The 16,495-nt window shown below is 57.5% G+C and overlaps 1 protein-coding gene across 2 annotated transcripts in view; it reads right to left on the bottom strand.

Moving 5' to 3' along the window:
• Window positions 1-16,495, bottom strand: part of EXOC6B (exocyst complex component 6B) — a 267,701-nt gene that overhangs the window by 165,743 nt on the left and 85,463 nt on the right. For both annotated transcript variants that reach the window (XM_073649495.1, XM_073649503.1), the window contains exons 9-11: window positions 8,112-8,195; window positions 7,645-7,691; window positions 843-963 (exon numbers count right to left, since the gene is read on the bottom strand). In XM_073649495.1, the coding sequence (XP_073505596.1) occupies window positions 843-963; window positions 7,645-7,691; window positions 8,112-8,195 (252 nt within the window). The remainder of the gene's footprint in view (window positions 1-842; window positions 964-7,644; window positions 7,692-8,111; window positions 8,196-16,495) is intronic.

Raw genomic sequence — 16,495 nt, 5'->3', positions numbered from 1 at the left:
GCCGCCCCCCTCCTGGAGGTGTCGAGCCGAGGGCCGCCCCCCTCCTGGAGGTGTCGAGCCGAGGGCCGCCCCCCTCCTGGAGGTGTCGAGCCGAGGGCCGCCCCCCTCCTGGAGGTGTCGAGCCGAGGGCCGCCCCCCTCCTGGAGGTGTCGAGCCGAGGGCCGCCCCCCTCCTGGAGGTGTCGAGCCGAGGGCCGCCCCCCTCCTGGAGGTGTCGAGCCGAGGGCCGCCCCCCTCCTGGAGGTGTCGAGCCGAGGGCCGCCCCCCTCCTGGAGGTGTCGAGCCGAGGGCCGCCCCCCTCCTGGAGGTGTCGAGCCGAGGGCCGCCCCCCTCCTGGAGGTGTCGAGCCGAGGGCCGCCCCCCTCCTGGAGGTGTCGAGCCGAGGGCCGCCCCCCTCCTGGAGGTGTCGAGCCGAGGGCCGCCCCCCTCCTGGAGGTGTCGAGCCGAGGGCCGCCCCCCTCCTGGAGGTGTCGAGCCGAGGGCCGCCCCCCTCCTGGAGGTGTCGAGCCGAGGGCCGCCCCCCTCCTGGAGGTGTCGAGCCGAGGGCCGCCCCCCTCCTGGAGGTGTCGAGCCGAGGGCCGCCCCCCACCTGGAGGTGTCGAGCCGGAGCCGAGGGCCGCCCCCCTCCTGGAGGTGTCGAGCCGGAGCCGAGGGCTGCCCCCCTCCTGGAGGTGTCGAGCCGAGGGCCGCCCCCCTGCTGGGGTCTCAAGGCTGCACAGGGAACTATTCTGATGGGCTCAGACACATTAACCAGTGAATATGAAGCAGACACTAGATAAATGTTTTCCTGAATGGCGAATATGGAGTAAAGCCCAGAAGAGAAGCCGCATTCTGGTAAATTACCGAGTGCGTCCGCAGAGCTGCCATGGTCTTCGACAAGGCTAGATCCCATAACTCATCGACGTAGGCGCGATTCACAAGGCCTCCCGTCGTGTGCAGGATGTGATCCTCAACCACAAAAAACCTGTAAAATCCAGAAGGAAACATGGAAAGCAGCACTGAACAGATCTCATCATGGCAGGATGGACAACAATAACCAGCAGTCATCACACTGGTGGAGATTGGTATAATTATTTCTGCCTGTCATTATGTCGGCTCAGTAAGTCCCTGTGTGAGTAGAAGGCACTTGGCTGCAGCAGAAGCCTCCTCCCTCCACTCTGTCTGCAGGGGGACAAGAAGATTATTAAACCCCACCTTCTTGGCTAAACACTTTCCCAGCAGTAGATCCCCAGCAAAAAGTAGAAGAGATAAGCAACAGATTAACCCTGGGTTCTCTGCAGGATTTCCACAAGGTGACAGAGAATCAGGCAGAAAATCTGCAGGTGAACCCTTAGTGTCAGATCCAATTGTCAGGATTTATCTCCCATTAATCGCTGAGAAACGTCTTACGCTGCAAAATGACCAAGAAAGGTGACACAAACTGCCCAGCACCGCAGCAGAGTGCAGAGGCGAGAGGGAGCGGCACCGCAGCAGCGTGCAGAAGGGAGAGGGAGCGGCACCGCAGCAGAGTGCAGAAGGGAGCGGCACCGCAGCAGCGCGCAGAGGAAAGAGGGAGCGGCACCGCAGCAGCGTGCAGAGGCGAGAGGGAGCGGCACCGCAGCAGCGTGCAGAGGCGAGAGGGAGCGGCACCGCAGCAGCGTGCAGAAGGGAGAGGGAGCGGCACCGCAGCAGAGTGCAGAAGGGAGCGGCACCGCAGCAGCGCGCAGAGGAAAGAGGGAGCGGCACCGCAGCAGCGTGCAGAGGCGAGAGGGAGCGGCACCGCAGCAGCGTGCAGAGGCGAGAGGGAGCGGCACCGCAGCAGCGTGCAGAAGGGAGAGGGAGCGGCACCGCAGCAGCGTGCAGAAGGGAGAGGGAGCGGCACCGCAGCAGAGTGCAGAGGGGAGCGGCACCGCAGCAGCGTGCAGAGGAAAGAGGGAGCGGCACCGCAGCAGCATGCAGAGGAAAGAGGGAGCGGCACCGCAGCAGAGTGCAGAGGGGAGCGGCACCGCAGCAGCGCGCAGAGGAAAGAGGGAGCGGCACCGCAGCAGCGCGCAGAGGAAAGAGGGAGCGGCACCGCAGCAGCACGCAGAGGAAAGAGGGAGCGGCACCGCAGCAGAGTGCAGAGGGGAGCGGCACCGCAGCAGCATGCAGAGGAAAGAGGGAGCGGCACCGCAGCAGCGCGCAGAGGAAAGAGGGAGCGGCACCGCAGCAGCGCGCAGAGGAAAGAGGGAGCGGCACCGCAGCAGCGCGCAGAGGAAAGAGGGAGCGGCACCGCAGCAGCGCGCAGAGGAAAGAGGGAGCGGCACCGCAGCAGCGCGCAGAGGAAAGAGGGAGCGGCACCGCAGCAGCGTGCAGAGGAAAGAGGGAGCGGCACCGCAGCAGCGTGCAGAGGCGAGAGGGAGCGGCACCGCAGCAGCGTGCAGAGGCGAGAGGGAGCGGCACCGCAGCAGCGTGCAGAGGAAAGAGGGAGCGGCACCGCAGCAGAGTGCAGAGGAAAGAGGGAGCGGCACCGCAGCAGCGTGCAGAGGGGAGAGGGAGCGGCACCGCAGCAGCGTGCAGAGGCGAGAGGGAGCGGCACCGCAGCAGCGTGCAGAGGCGAGAGGGAGCGGCACCGCAGCAGCGTGCAGAGGCGAGAGGGAGCGGCACCGCAGCAGCGTGCAGAGGCGAGAGGGAGCGGCACCGCAGCAGCGTGCAGAGGCGAGAGGGAGCGGCACCGCAGCAGCGTGCAGAGGCGAGAGGGAGCGGCACCGCAGCAGCGTGCAGAGGCGAGAGGGAGCGGCACCGCAGCAGCGTGCAGAGGCGAGAGGGAGCGGCACCGCAGCAGCGTGCAGAGGCGAGAGGGAGCGGCACCGCAGCAGCGTGCAGAGGCGAGAGGGAGCGGCACCGCAGCAGCGTGCAGAGGCGAGAGGGAGCGGCACAGCAGCAGCGTGCAGAGGCGAGAGGGAGCGGCACCGCAGCAGCGTGCAGACGCGAGAGGGAGCGGCACCGCAGCAGCGTGCAAAGGCGAGAGGGAGCGGCACCGCAGCAGCGTGCAAAGGCGAGAGGGAGCGGCACCGCAGCAGCGTGCAAAGGCGAGAGGGAGCGGCACCGCAGCAGCGTGCAAAGGCGAGAGGGAGCGGCACCGCAGCAGCGTGCAAAGGCGAGAGGGAGCGGCACCGCAGCAGCGTGCAAAGGCGAGAGGGAGCGGCACCGCAGCAGCGTGCAAAGGCGAGAGGGAGCGGCACCGCAGCAGCGTGCAAAGGCGAGAGGGAGCGGGAGCGGGACCGGCTGCAGCTTGCAGAGGTGAAAGGGAGCGGCACCTGCTGCAGCGTGCAGAGGTGAGAGGGAGCGGCACCTGCTGCAGCGTGCAGAGGTGAGAGGGAGCGGCACCTGCTGCAGCATGCAGAGGTGAGAGGGAGCGGCACCTGCTGAAGCGCGCAGAGGTGAGAGGGAGCGGCACCTGCTGCAGCATGCAGAGGAAAGAGGGAGCGGCACCGCAGCAGCATGCAGAGGGGAGAGGGAGCTGCACAGCAGCAGCGTGGAGAGGTGAGAGGGAGCGCCCGGGAGAAGGAGATCAGTGGCGTGCCAGGAGGAGGAGTTCAGCAGCAGCGTGCCAGGAGGAGGAGATCAGCAGCAGCGTGCCAGGAGGAGGAGATCAGCAGCAGCGTGCCGGGAGGAGGAGAGCAGCAGCGTGCCGGGAGGAGGAGAGCAGCAGCAGCAGCGTGCCGGGAGGAGGAGATCAGCAGCAGCGTGCCGGGAGGAGGAGATCAGCAGCAGCGTGCCGGGAGGAGGAGATCAGCAGCAGCGTGCCGGGAGGAGGAGATCAGCAGCAGCGTGCCGGGAGGAGGAGATCAGCAGCAGCGTGCCGGGAGGAGGAGATCAGCAGCAGCGTGCCGGGAGGAGGAGATCAGCAGCAGCGTGCCGGGAGGAGGAGATCAGCAGCAGCGTGCCAGGAGGAGGAGATCAGCAGCAGCGTGCCAGGAGGAGGAGATCAGCAGCAGCGTGCCGGGAGGAGGAGAGCAGCAGCAGCAGCGTGCCGGGAGGAGGAGAGCAGCAGCAGCAGCGTGCCGGGAGGAGGAGAGCAGCAGCAGCAGCGTGCCGGGAGGAGGAGAGCAGCAGCAGCAGCAGCGTGCCGGGAGGAGGAGAGCAGCAGCAGCAGCAGCGTGCCGGGAGGAGGAGAGCAGCAGCAGCAGCAGCGTGCCGGGAGGAGGAGAGCAGCAGCAGCAGCAGCGTGCCGGGAGGAGGAGAGCAGCAGCAGCAGCAGCGTGCCGGGAGGAGGAGAGCAGCAGCAGCAGCAGCGTGCCGGGAGGAGGAGAGCAGCAGCAGCAGCAGCGTGCCGGGAGGAGGAGAGCAGCAGCAGCAGCAGCGTGCCGGGAGGAGGAGAGCAGCAGCAGCGTGCCGGGAGGAGGAGAGCAGCAGCAGCAGCGTGCCGGGAGGAGGAGAGCAGCAGCAGCAGCGTGCCGGGAGGAGGAGAGCAGCAGCAGCAGCGTGCCGGGAGGAGGAGAGCAGCAGCAGCAGCGTGCCGGGAGGAGGAGAGCAGCAGCAGCAGCGTGCCGGGAGGAGGAGAGCAGCAGCAGCAGCGTGCCGGGAGGAGGAGAGCAGCAGCAGCAGCGTGCCGGGAGGAGGAAAGCAGCAGCAGCAGCGTGCCGGGAGGAGGAGAGCAGCAGCGTGCCGGGAGGAGGAGAGCAGCAGCGTGCCGGGAGGAGGAGAGCAGCAGCGTGCCGGGAGGAGGAGATCAGCAGCAGCGTGCCAGGAGGAGGAGATCAGCAGCAGCGTGCCAGGAGGAGGAGATCAGCAGCAGCGTGCCAGGAGGAGGAGATCAGCAGCAGCGTGCCAGGAGGAGGAGATCAGCAGCAGCGTGCCAGGAGGAGGAGATCAGCAGCAGCGTGCCAGGAGGAGGAGATCAGCAGCAGCGTGCCAGGAGGAGGAGATCAGCAGCAGCGTGCCAGGAGGAGGAGATCAGCAGCAGCGTGCCAGGAGGAGGAGATCAGCAGCAGCGTGCCAGGAGGAGGAGAGCAGCAGCAGCGTGCCAGGAGGAGGAGAGCAGCAGCAGCAGCAGCGTGCCGGGAGGAGGAGAGCAGCAGCAGCAGCAGCGTGCCGGGAGGAGGAGAGCAGCAGCAGCAGCAGCGTGCCGGGAGGAGGAGAGCAGCAGCAGCAGCAGCGTGCCGGGAGGAGGAGAGCAGCAGCAGCAGCAGCGTGCCGGGAGGAGGAAAGCAGCAGCAGCAGCGTGCCGGGAGGAGGAGAGCAGCAGCGTGCCGGGAGGAGGAGAGCAGCAGCGTGCCGGGAGGAGGAGAGCAGCAGCGTGCCGGGAGGAGGAGATCAGCAGCAGCGTGCCAGGAGGAGGAGATCAGCAGCAGCGTGCCAGGAGGAGGAGATCAGCAGCAGCGTGCCAGGAGGAGGAGATCAGCAGCAGCGTGCCAGGAGGAGGAGATCAGCAGCAGCGTGCCAGGAGGAGGAGATCAGCAGCAGCGTGCCAGGAGGAGGAGATCAGCAGCAGCGTGCCAGGAGGAGGAGATCAGCAGCAGCGTGCCAGGAGGAGGAGATCAGCAGCAGCGTGCCAGGAGGAGGAGATCAGCAGCAGCGTGCCAGGAGGAGGAGAGCAGCAGCAGCGTGCCAGGAGGAGGAGAGCAGCAGCAGCAGCAGCGTGCCGGGAGGAGGAGAGCAGCAGCAGCAGCAGCGTGCCGGGAGGAGGAGAGCAGCAGCAGCAGCAGCGTGCCGGGAGGAGGAGAGCAGCAGCAGCAGCAGCGTGCCGGGAGGAGGAGAGCAGCAGCAGCAGCAGCGTGCCGGGAGGAGGAGAGCAGCAGCAGCAGCAGCGTGCCGGGAGGAGGAGAGCAGCAGCAGCAGCAGCGTGCCGGGAGGAGGAGAGCAGCAGCAGCAGCAGCGTGCCGGGAGGAGGAGAGCAGCAGCAGCAGCAGCGTGCCGGGAGGAGGAGAGCAGCAGCAGCAGCAGCGTGCCGGGAGGAGGAGAGCAGCAGCAGCAGCAGCGTGCCGGGAGGAGGAGAGCAGCAGCAGCAGCAGCGTGCCGGGAGGAGGAGAGCAGCAGCAGCAGCAGCGTGCTGGGAGGAGGAGAGCAGCAGCAGCAGCAGCGTGCCGGGAGGAGGAGAGCAGCAGCAGCAGCAGCGTGCCGGGAGGAGGAGAGCAGCAGCAGCAGCAGCGTGCCGGGAGGAGGAGAGCAGCAGCAGCAGCAGCGTGCCGGGAGGAGGAGAGCAGCAGCAGCAGCAGCGTGCCGGGAGGAGGAGAGCAGCAGCAGCAGCAGCGTGCCGGGAGGAGGAGAGCAGCAGCAGCAGCAGCGTGCCGGGAGGAGGAGAGCAGCAGCAGCAGCGTGCCGGGAGGAGGAGAGCAGCAGCAGCAGCGTGCCGGGAGGAGGAGAGCAGCAGCAGCAGCGTGCCGGGAGGAGGAGAGCAGCAGCAGCAGCGTGCCGGGAGGAGGAGAGCAGCAGCAGCAGCGTGCCGGGAGGAGGAGAGCAGCAGCAGCAGCGTGCCGGGAGGAGGAGAGCAGCAGCAGCAGCGTGCCGGGAGGAGGAGAGCAGCAGCAGCAGCGTGCAGGGAGGAGGAGAGCAGCAGCGTGCCGGGAGGAGGAGAGCAGCAGCGTGCCGGGAGGAGGAGAGCAGCAGCGTGCCGGGAGGAGGAGAGCAGCAGCAGCAGCGTGCCGGGAGGAGGAGAGCAGCAGCAGCAGCGTGCCGGGAGGAGGAGAGCAGCAGCAGCAGCGTGCCGGGAGGAGGAGAGCAGCAGCAGCAGCGTGCCGGGAGGAGGAGAGCAGCAGCAGCAGCGTGCCGGGAGGAGGAGAGCAGCAGCAGCAGCGTGCCGGGAGGAGGAGAGCAGCAGCAGCAGCGTGCCGGGAGGAGGAGAGCAGCAGCAGCAGCGTGCCGGGAGGAGGAGAGCAGCAGCAGCAGCGTGCCGGGAGGAGGAGAGCAGCAGCAGCAGCGTGCCGGGAGGAGGAGAGCAGCAGCAGCAGCGTGCCGGGAGGAGGAGAGCAGCAGCAGCAGCGTGCCGGGAGGAGGAGAGCAGCAGCAGCAGCGTGCCGGGAGGAGGAGAGCAGCAGCAGCAGCGTGCCGGGAGGAGGAGAGCAGCAGCAGCAGCGTGCCGGGAGGAGGAGAGCAGCAGCAGCAGCGTGCCGGGAGGAGGAGAGCAGCAGCAGCAGCGTGCCGGGAGGAGGAGAGCAGCAGCAGCAGCGTGCCGGGAGGAGGAGAGCAGCAGCAGCAGCGTGCCGGGAGGAGGAGAGCAGCAGCAGCAGCGTGCCGGGAGGAGGAGAGCAGCAGCAGCAGCGTGCCGGGAGGAGGAGAGCAGCAGCAGCAGCGTGCCGGGAGGAGGAGAGCAGCAGCAGCAGCAGCGTGCCGGGAGGAGGAGAGCAGCAGCAGCAGCGTGCCGGGAGGAGGAGATCAGCAGGGTGCCAGGAGGAGGAGATCAGAAGCAGCAGCATGCCAGGAGGAGGAGATCAGGAGCAGCAGCGTGCCAGGAGGAGGAGAGTAGCAGCGTGCCAGGAGGCGGAGATCAGCAGCAGCGCGTCAGGAGGAGGAGAGGAGCAGCATACAGGTATGCACCTGTACCCATGTGGCTCTCTCACTGCTTGCATCAGGGACCAGCTACACCCAGGAGTACGGGGCTGATCCAGGACACAGTAGAGCCAGTGACCGAGGGAACGTAATATCACAGCTTATTGTTAGGAGCCTCCTGGGCTCGGGCACTTACCCCACTATCTGATGGAAGTATTTCCGGTATCCGGCCAGAGTTTCATGCTACAATAGAGAAAAGTGCAGGAATCAGCGAGGACTCGGGCTCATCCCTTATGTGTCAGCATACCGTCCTCTGAACAGGACTTTTTGTAATCGTGGGCGTTTTTTTCTCTCGTGTCATTTTCCATAGAAACAGTTCAGAGAACAATTTTTAGAAGTGGAATTATAAAACAGACAGAAAATGCAACCGTGCAAGAAACAGCAAGTGTCCGCTGCGGAGCCCATCCCCCACACATCAGGCAGACACTCGCCATCAATCTGAGCTTTACGGTGAGGACAGGTAGGGATGAATGAGCACAAAGTCCTGAGTGACCAGGTAGACAATGTATCATGTCACTCAGAACATCCACCCAGAAGACACCAGGCCACAAACCCGAGGGCGACTCCACCGGGGGCGACTCCGCCGGGGTCTCAGGGGCTCACCATGTTGGACGGCGGCTGTAGCACTAGTCGCGCCTGCTTTCTCCTCTGCTTCCTGTAATAGTTCTCAAAGATCTCCCGAGAAGCCTGAAAGGACGAGATGAAGGTGAGGAACCCGGAGCACTGGCCGAAAGGTGCAAGAGACAATAAAGGATCAACAAGTCTGCGCTAATAACATACAAACGATAACTGGACCTGAACATCAACGGAATAACCTACATACAAAAGACACATTGTAAATATTATACTCCAGAGCTGCACTCACTATTCTGCTGGTGCAGTCACTGTCTACATACATTACATTACTGATCCTGAGTTACATCCTGTATTATATTCCAGAGCTGCGCTCACTATTCTGCTGGTGCAGTCACTGTGTACATACATTACTGATCCTGAGTTACCTCCTGTATTATACTCCAGAGCTGCGCTCACTATTCTGCTGGTGCAGTCACTGTGTACATACATTATATTACTGATCCTGAGATACATCCTGTATTATACTCCAGAGCTGCACTCACTATTCTGCTGGTGCAGTCACTGTGTACATACATTACATTACTGATCCTGAGTTACATCCTGTATTATACTCCAGAGCTGCACTCACTATTCTGCTGGTGCTGTCACTATGTACATACATTACATTACTGATCCTGAGATACATCCTGTATTATACTCCAGAGCTGCGCTCACTATTCTGCTGGTGCAGTCACTGTGTACATACATTACATTACTGATCCTGAGTTACATCCTGTATTATACTCCAGAGCTGCACTCACTATTCTGCTGGTGCTGTCACTATGTACATACATTACATTACTGATCCTGTACTGATCCTGAGTTACATCCTGTATTATACTCCAGAGCTGCACTCACTATTCTGCTGGTGCAGTCACTGTGTACATACATTACATTACTGATCCTGAGTTACATCCTGTATTATACTCCAGAGCTGCACTCACTATTCTGCTGGTGCAGTCACTGTGTGCATACATTACATTACTGATCCTGTACTGATCCTGAGTTACATCCTGTATTATACTCCAGAGCTGCACTCACTATTCTGCTGGTGCAGTCACTGTGTACATACATTACATTACTGATCCTGAGTTACATCCTGTATTATACTCCAGAGCTGCACTCACTATTCTGCTGGTGCAGTCACTGTGTACATACATTACATTACTGATCCTGTACTGATCCTGAGTTACCTCCTGTATTATACTCCAGAGCTGCACTCACTATTCTGCTGGTGCAGTCATTGTGTACATACATTACATTACTGATCCTGAGTTACATCCTGTATTATACTCCAGAGCTGCACTCACTATTCTGCTGGTGCAGTCACTGTGTACATACATTACTGATCCTGTACTGATCCTGAGTTACATCCTGTATTATACTCCAGAGCTGCACTCACTATTCTGCTGGTGCAGTCACTGTGTACATACATTACATTACTGATCCTGAGTTACCTCCTGTATTATACTCCAGAGCTGCACTCACTATTCTGCTGGTGCAGTCACTGTGTACATACATTACATTGCTGATCCTGAGTTACATCCTGCATTATACTCCAGAGCAGCACTCACTATTCTGCTTGTGCAGTCACTGTGTACATACATTACATTGCTGATCCTGAGTTACATCCTGCATTATACTCCAGAGCTGCACTCACTATTCTGCTGGTGCAGTCACTGTGTACATACATTACATTACTGATCCTGAGTTACATCCTGTATTATACTCCAGAGCTGCACTCACTATTCTGCTTGTGCAGTCACTGTGTACATTCATTACATTGCTGATCCTGAGTTACATCCTGCATTATACTCCAGAGCAGCACTCACTATTCTGCTGGTGGAGTCACTGTGTACATACATTACATTACTGATCCTGAGTTACCTCCTGTATTATACTCCAGAGCTGCACTCACTATTCTGCTGGTGCAGTCACTGTGTACATACATTACATTGCTGATCCTGAGTTACATCCTGCATTATACTCCAGAGCAGCACTCACTATTCTGCTTGTGCAGTCACTGTGTACATACATTACATTGCTGATCCTGAGTTACATCCTGTATTATACTCCAGAGCAGCACTCACTATTCTGCTGGTGCAGTCACTGTGTACATACATTACATTACTGATCCTGAGTTACATCCTGTATTATACTCCAGAGCTGCACTCACTATTCTGCTTGTGCAGTCACTGTGTACATTCATTACATTAGTAATCCTGAGTTACATCCTGTATTATACTCCAGAGCTGCCCTCACTATTCTGCAGGTGCAGTCACTGTGTACATACATTACATTACTGATCCTGTACTGATCCTGAGTTACATCTTGTATTATACTCCAGAGCTGCGCTCACTATTCTGCAGGTGCAGTCAGTGTGCACATACATTACATTACTGATCCTGAATTACATCCTGTATAATACTCCAGAGCTGCACTCACTATTCGGCAGGTGCAGTCAGTGTGCACATACATTACATTACTGATCCTGAGTTACATCCTGTATTATACTCCAGAGCTGCACTCACTATTCTGCTGGTGCAGTCACTGTGTACATACATTACATTACTGATCCTGAGTTACCTCTTGTATTATACTCCAGAGCTGCACTCACTATTCTGCTGGTGCAGTCACTGTGTACATACATTACATTACTGATCCTGAGTTACCTCTTGTATTATACTCCAGAGCTGCACTCACTATTCTGCTGGTGCAGTCACTGTGTACATACATTACATTACTGATCCTGAGTTACCTCTTGTATTATACTCCAGAGCTGCACTCACTATTCTGCTGGTGCAGTCACTATGTACATATATTACATTACTGATCCTGAGTTACATCCTGTATTATACTCCAGAGCTGCACTCACTATTCTGCTGGTGGAGTCACTGTGTACATACATTACTGATCCTGAGTTACATCCTGTATTATACTCCAGAGCTGCACTCACTATTCTGCTGGTGGAGTCACTGTGCACATACATTACATTACTGATCCTGAGTTACCTCCTGTATTATACTCCAGAGCTGCACTCACTATTCTGCTGGTGCAGTCACGGTGTACATACATTACATTACTGATCCTGAGTTACATACTGTATTATACTCCAGAGCTGCACTCACTATTCTGCTGGTGCAGTCACTGTGTACATACATTACATTACTGATCCTGAGTTACATACTGTATTATACTCCAGAGCTGCACTCACTATTCTGCTGGAGCAGTCACTGTGTACATACATTACATTACTGATCCTGAGTTACATCCTGTATTATACTCCAGAGCTGCACTCACTATTCTGCTGGTGCAGTCACTGTGTACATACATTACATTACTGATCCTGAGTTACATCCTGTATTATACTCCAGAGCTGCACTCACTATTCTGCTGGTGCAGTCACTGTGTACATACATTACATTACTGATCCTGAGTTACCTCCTGTATTATACTCCAGAGCTGCGCTCAGTATTCTGCTGGTGCAGTCACTGTGTCCTGACATGGGACTGAGTGAATGAGGTCAGTAAAGCAGTGGGGTTGCCCTATTACTGTAGACACAGCGGTGCTCCATGCTGCCCCCTAGGGGGCTGACTGCTCCAGCATTACATGTGCAGCCTGTGACAGGCGGATGCTGCGGACACAGTGACTGACATTACAGCTGTGAGCTTCAGAGGGTTAAGATTCCCCCTACAGTAAAACAAGCAGATCGTGTCCCCCATTACCCTCACCAGAGACTGGGGGGCAGGTAACAGGAGCCCCTGCTCTAGGCCCTGTCAAGGTCAGGGGGTCAGCCGCTCGGGTCTGTTGTCCCCCCATCAGCACGTAGCAGGCAGTTATCAGTCCCTGGACCCTCCTAATGGTTCTTTCCTGTGTCCTTATCACTGCACAGCACAAAGTATCTGGACCTTTCCCCTATGATCTCAGCATGTGTACAGCCAACTACCGGCAGCCGGGGCAGGAGATGGCCAGATACAGCTCTGGAGGCGAAACAATGACATCTGGCATCTGTCACAAGGAGCGCAGCTCCGCACTGCTAACCTAAGCCAAACGTCAGTCACTGACTGCACATCTATATCTAATATGAGGACGCCATGGCTTCTGACACCTCTGTACTCAAAGTCAACAACACACCACAACTACCATCAGTCACGGCTGATCCTCTGTCCTCACTCCTAATAATAAAAGTACATTATACCCAATCCTAAAAGGAGAGCAAAGCTGCAGCCTCACAGCTGCAATCAGTCCTCACGGATTACCACCTTCCATCCCTCCTGCTCCTCGTCCTCAGCGTACACCTTCCATCCCTCCTGCTCCTCGTCCTCAGCGTACACCTTCCATCCCTCCTGCTCCTCATCCTCAGCGTACACCTTCCATCCCTCCTGCTCCTCGTCCTCAGCGTACACCTTCCATCCCTCCTGCTCCTCGTCCTCAGCGTACACCTTCCATCCCTCCCGCTCCTCATCCTCAGCGTACACCTTCCATCCCTCCCGCTCCTCATCCTCAGCGTACACCTTCCATCCCTCCCGCTCCTCATCCTCAGCGTACACCTTCCATCCCTCCCGCTCCTCATCCTCAGCGTACACCTTCCATCCCTCCCGCTTCTCATCCTCAGCGTACACCTTCCATCCCTCCCGCTCCTCATCCTCAGCGTACACCTTCCATCCCTCCCGCTCCTCATCCTCAGGTACACCTTCCATCCCTCCCGCTCCTCATCCTCAGCGTACACCTTCCATCCCTCCCGCTCCTCATCCTCAGCGTACACCTTCCATCCCTCCCGCTCCTCATCCTCAGGTACACCTTCCATCCCTCCCGCTCCTCATCCTCAGCGTACACCTTCCATCCCTCCTGCTCCTCATCCTCAGCGTACACCTTCCATCCCTCCTGCTCCTCGTCCTCAGCGTACACCTTTCATCCCTCCCGCTCCTCATCCTCAGGTACACCTTCCATCCCTCCCGCTCCTCATCCTCAGCGTACACCTTCCATCCCTCCCGCTCCTCATCCTCAGCGTACACCTTCCATCCCTCCCGCTCCTCATCCTCAGCGTACACCTTCCATCCCTCCCGCTCCTCATCCTCAGCGTACACCTTCCATCCCTCCCGCTCCTCATCCTCAGCGTACACCTTCCATCCCTCCCGCTCCTCATCCTCAGCGTACACCTTCCATCCCTCCCGCTCCTCATCCTCAGGTACACCTTCCATCCCTCCCGCTCCTCATCCTCAGCGTACACCTTCCATCCCTCCCGCTCCTCATCCTCAGCGTACACCTTCCATCCCTCCCGCTCCTCATCCTCAGCGTACACCTTCCATCCCTCCCGCTCCTCATCCTCAGCGTACACCTTCCATCCCTCCCGCTCCTCATCCTCAGCGTACACCTTCCATCCCTCCCGCTCCTCATCCTCAGCGTACACCTTCCATCCCTCCCGCTCCTCATCCTCAGCGTACACCTTCCATCCCTCCCGCTCCTCATCCTCAGCGTACACCTTCCATCCCTCCCGCTCCTCATCCTCTGCGTACACCTTCCATCCCTCCCGCTCCTCATCCTCAGCGTACACCTTCCATCCCTCCTGCTCCTCATCCTCAGGTACACCTTCCATCCCTCCTGCTCCTCATCCTCAGCGTACATCTTCCATCCCTCCTACTCCTCATCCTCAGCGTACACCTTCCATCCCTCCTGCTCCTCATCCTCAGCGTACACCTTCCATCCCTCCTGCTCCTCATCCTCAGCATACACCTTCCATCCCTCGCGCTCCTCATCCTCAGCGTACATCTCTCTGATGAGACATATGGATCCTCTTCTCCTGGGGTCAGTGGAACAAGCTGTGGTGAACATGTATGTGACGGCAGAGAGAGCCTATTCTCTGTACTCCGCTACAGCAGAGGATTTCCCATGGCTGATAGCAGCGAGAAGGGCAGAGATATCCACCTGTTACAGTCAGCGCCGGCCTCTTCTGAAGCTCCATTAACCTCGGTGTGCCCCTGCTCTCCCTCTGCTTTCCCTTGCTAACCTTCCTGGATAAGTTCAGGGTTTCCTGCAGAAGTCTGTGGCGGTCTGTGTGATATTGTGCAGTGCCTTATTTACAGGTGCCTGGCGTCTGACCGCGCGCTGACCTCCTTCCCTTACAATATATGAACTCCTGCCCCGCTGATAAGCGCTAAGATAGAGACTGGAGGAACGGAGGTGACTCCGGGGTCGATTCCAAAAAAAAGCACAACACACGAAACAAGAATAATAAATACGGTAATAATGTTTATGCGGCACAAAGCTTTTCATGTGCAGGGGCAAAAGTTCAATCCCGACCATTCGGAAGCAGCCGCTGATGATGATGATGATTATTACAAGGAGTATTTGTGAGGCTCGTGCCCAAACGTTTCCTCCGAGAAAACAAAAGACCCCACTTCCTTGTGTGGCAAAACAGGATTCGTCCCATCGCTCAGCGTAGGTCTTATCTGCGGGGGCCACTGGCAGGCCTGGACGGGAGCACAGCATCTGGGTCATCTTGATCTCAGGGTTAGTGACTAGGTTTCAAGCCCAAAGTTTGGAGCGGGACAAAGGAGGGCGAGCGGGGGGCGACGCTGACCCTTTATTCTCTCCATTTGGCATCGGACAAATGAGGACGAGGTACAATGAGCCAATTCCAAAACATTCCTCAGGACAGGCACAATGAGACGGCGGCCCTGGACTGACGGGACACCACGCAGCCCGACGTTCACGGCGTAATCAGAGGAGCTGCAGGAATAGGGCCCGAGAAAACCTGGATCCTGAAGTGAGGAGACAGACCTGCCATTACCCAAGGGGATGCAACACCGCAAATCCATCTCTGGTAGAAGCCTACCAAAGAGATGGATTTTACTTCCAAACAACGTGTCCCTAATCCGCGCCTGCGAGTGAACGTCTGACCTATACATGCCTCGGTCAGGGGATGGACATCTCCAGGATCTCACGGCGGCTCAGAAAGTACTTTTCTGCTGACACTACTGGCAGAGGCCGTTAATGGCAGGGGACGGTGCACGCTCATGCATGCAGGTTGTGACACTACAGATAGCTGGCAGCCAGACTATCGGCTTCTTACAGGACATGAACCGTTACTGACAAGCAGACAAAACACAGGCTGAACGAGACGAGACATGACACCTGCCAGCTGCAAGACAAGGAAGGTAGATCCCACGCAAACCAGTCCACGACAACCCAAATAAAAGCCGCTGATAACACATCCCCATGGCCGCTGGGTGATCCTGGCAAAGAAAACACAGTAATCACATCCTAAGTCTCATCAAACAAGCCGTCGTCTGTAGCCCTCCACATGGATTTCACCTGACAGATGACAGGAGCTTCCAACCGTACAGTAATTTATCATACAGAGGACGCCATTCATGGTGGCACGTCCCCTGCCACGTCCAGCTACTGAGCAGGGATTCTCAGGCTTTACAGGGCTGTAAAAATATTCACTTTTAACTAGATCCAGCCCAGACATGTCGCAGCTGTGCAGAGCAACGCGGCAGGACCTGTTTACAGCAAGAAAATAACGGGCGCACACGGGCAGGCGACCGGAGCACACGGGCAGGCGACCGGAGCACACGGGCAGGCGACCGGCGCAATTCTCTAAACGTGTGTTACCACTTGTTTTTACTATCTATAGCAGGGCAAGGACCAGATGAAGCTATCACTCATCATCCCTAATTCCCTGAATGGAGGGAACATCATCACCCCTCAGGGACGTAGGGGGCACATTGGAATAGTAATTACATTGAATAATCATTAAAAGCAAATTTTGATTTAGATCATGTCTTGGAAAACCCCTTTGAAATTAATATAGAAAATAAAATAAATGAATAATAAAGCTCGGTAATGAAACACTGTATTGTGTTACTTACTAATCAAAATTCAGTTTAAATTTCTACCACCAGGCATTGTGAGTCACGCAGTATTCCTGTCAATGAATGAAATCCCCATCCATTAATAACTAAATATGCAGTTTAATGTGTCTAATGCTGGGGGCCTGGCTTTATTACAAAACTGTGATTCCCCTAGAAAACAGACAAAGGGTGTAACCAATATACAAACCCCGAAGGCTGAAGACAACAAAGAAGTTTACAGAAATTACAGACATCTCCCAGAAACTATCAGATCGCATATACTGATAAATATATTACTTATAACTTTGACGTCATTCAGTCAAAAATACTGACTAGGAGAAATAAGAAAAAAACAATATCAATCAGAATTGAGGGATGGTATCCGTGCCCGTTACGGTCCCTACCACAAATGTACTTTAACACACCAAAGCAAAAATCTCTTATGAACGTTTACATCCAGATTTTCATCTAAACTAGGTTTCATTTACAAACAGTCAACGCACCGAATTAATTATT

This window comes from Phyllobates terribilis, unplaced genomic scaffold (genome assembly GCF_046119375.1).
Source record: "Phyllobates terribilis strain yellow unplaced genomic scaffold, ASM4611937v1 Scaffold_1__5_contigs__length_1240528914, whole genome shotgun sequence".
NCBI lineage: Eukaryota > Metazoa > Chordata > Amphibia > Anura > Dendrobatidae > Phyllobates > Phyllobates terribilis.
Note: the sequence above shows the minus strand (reverse complement) of the source record. Positions and strands in the feature narration are given on the sequence as shown.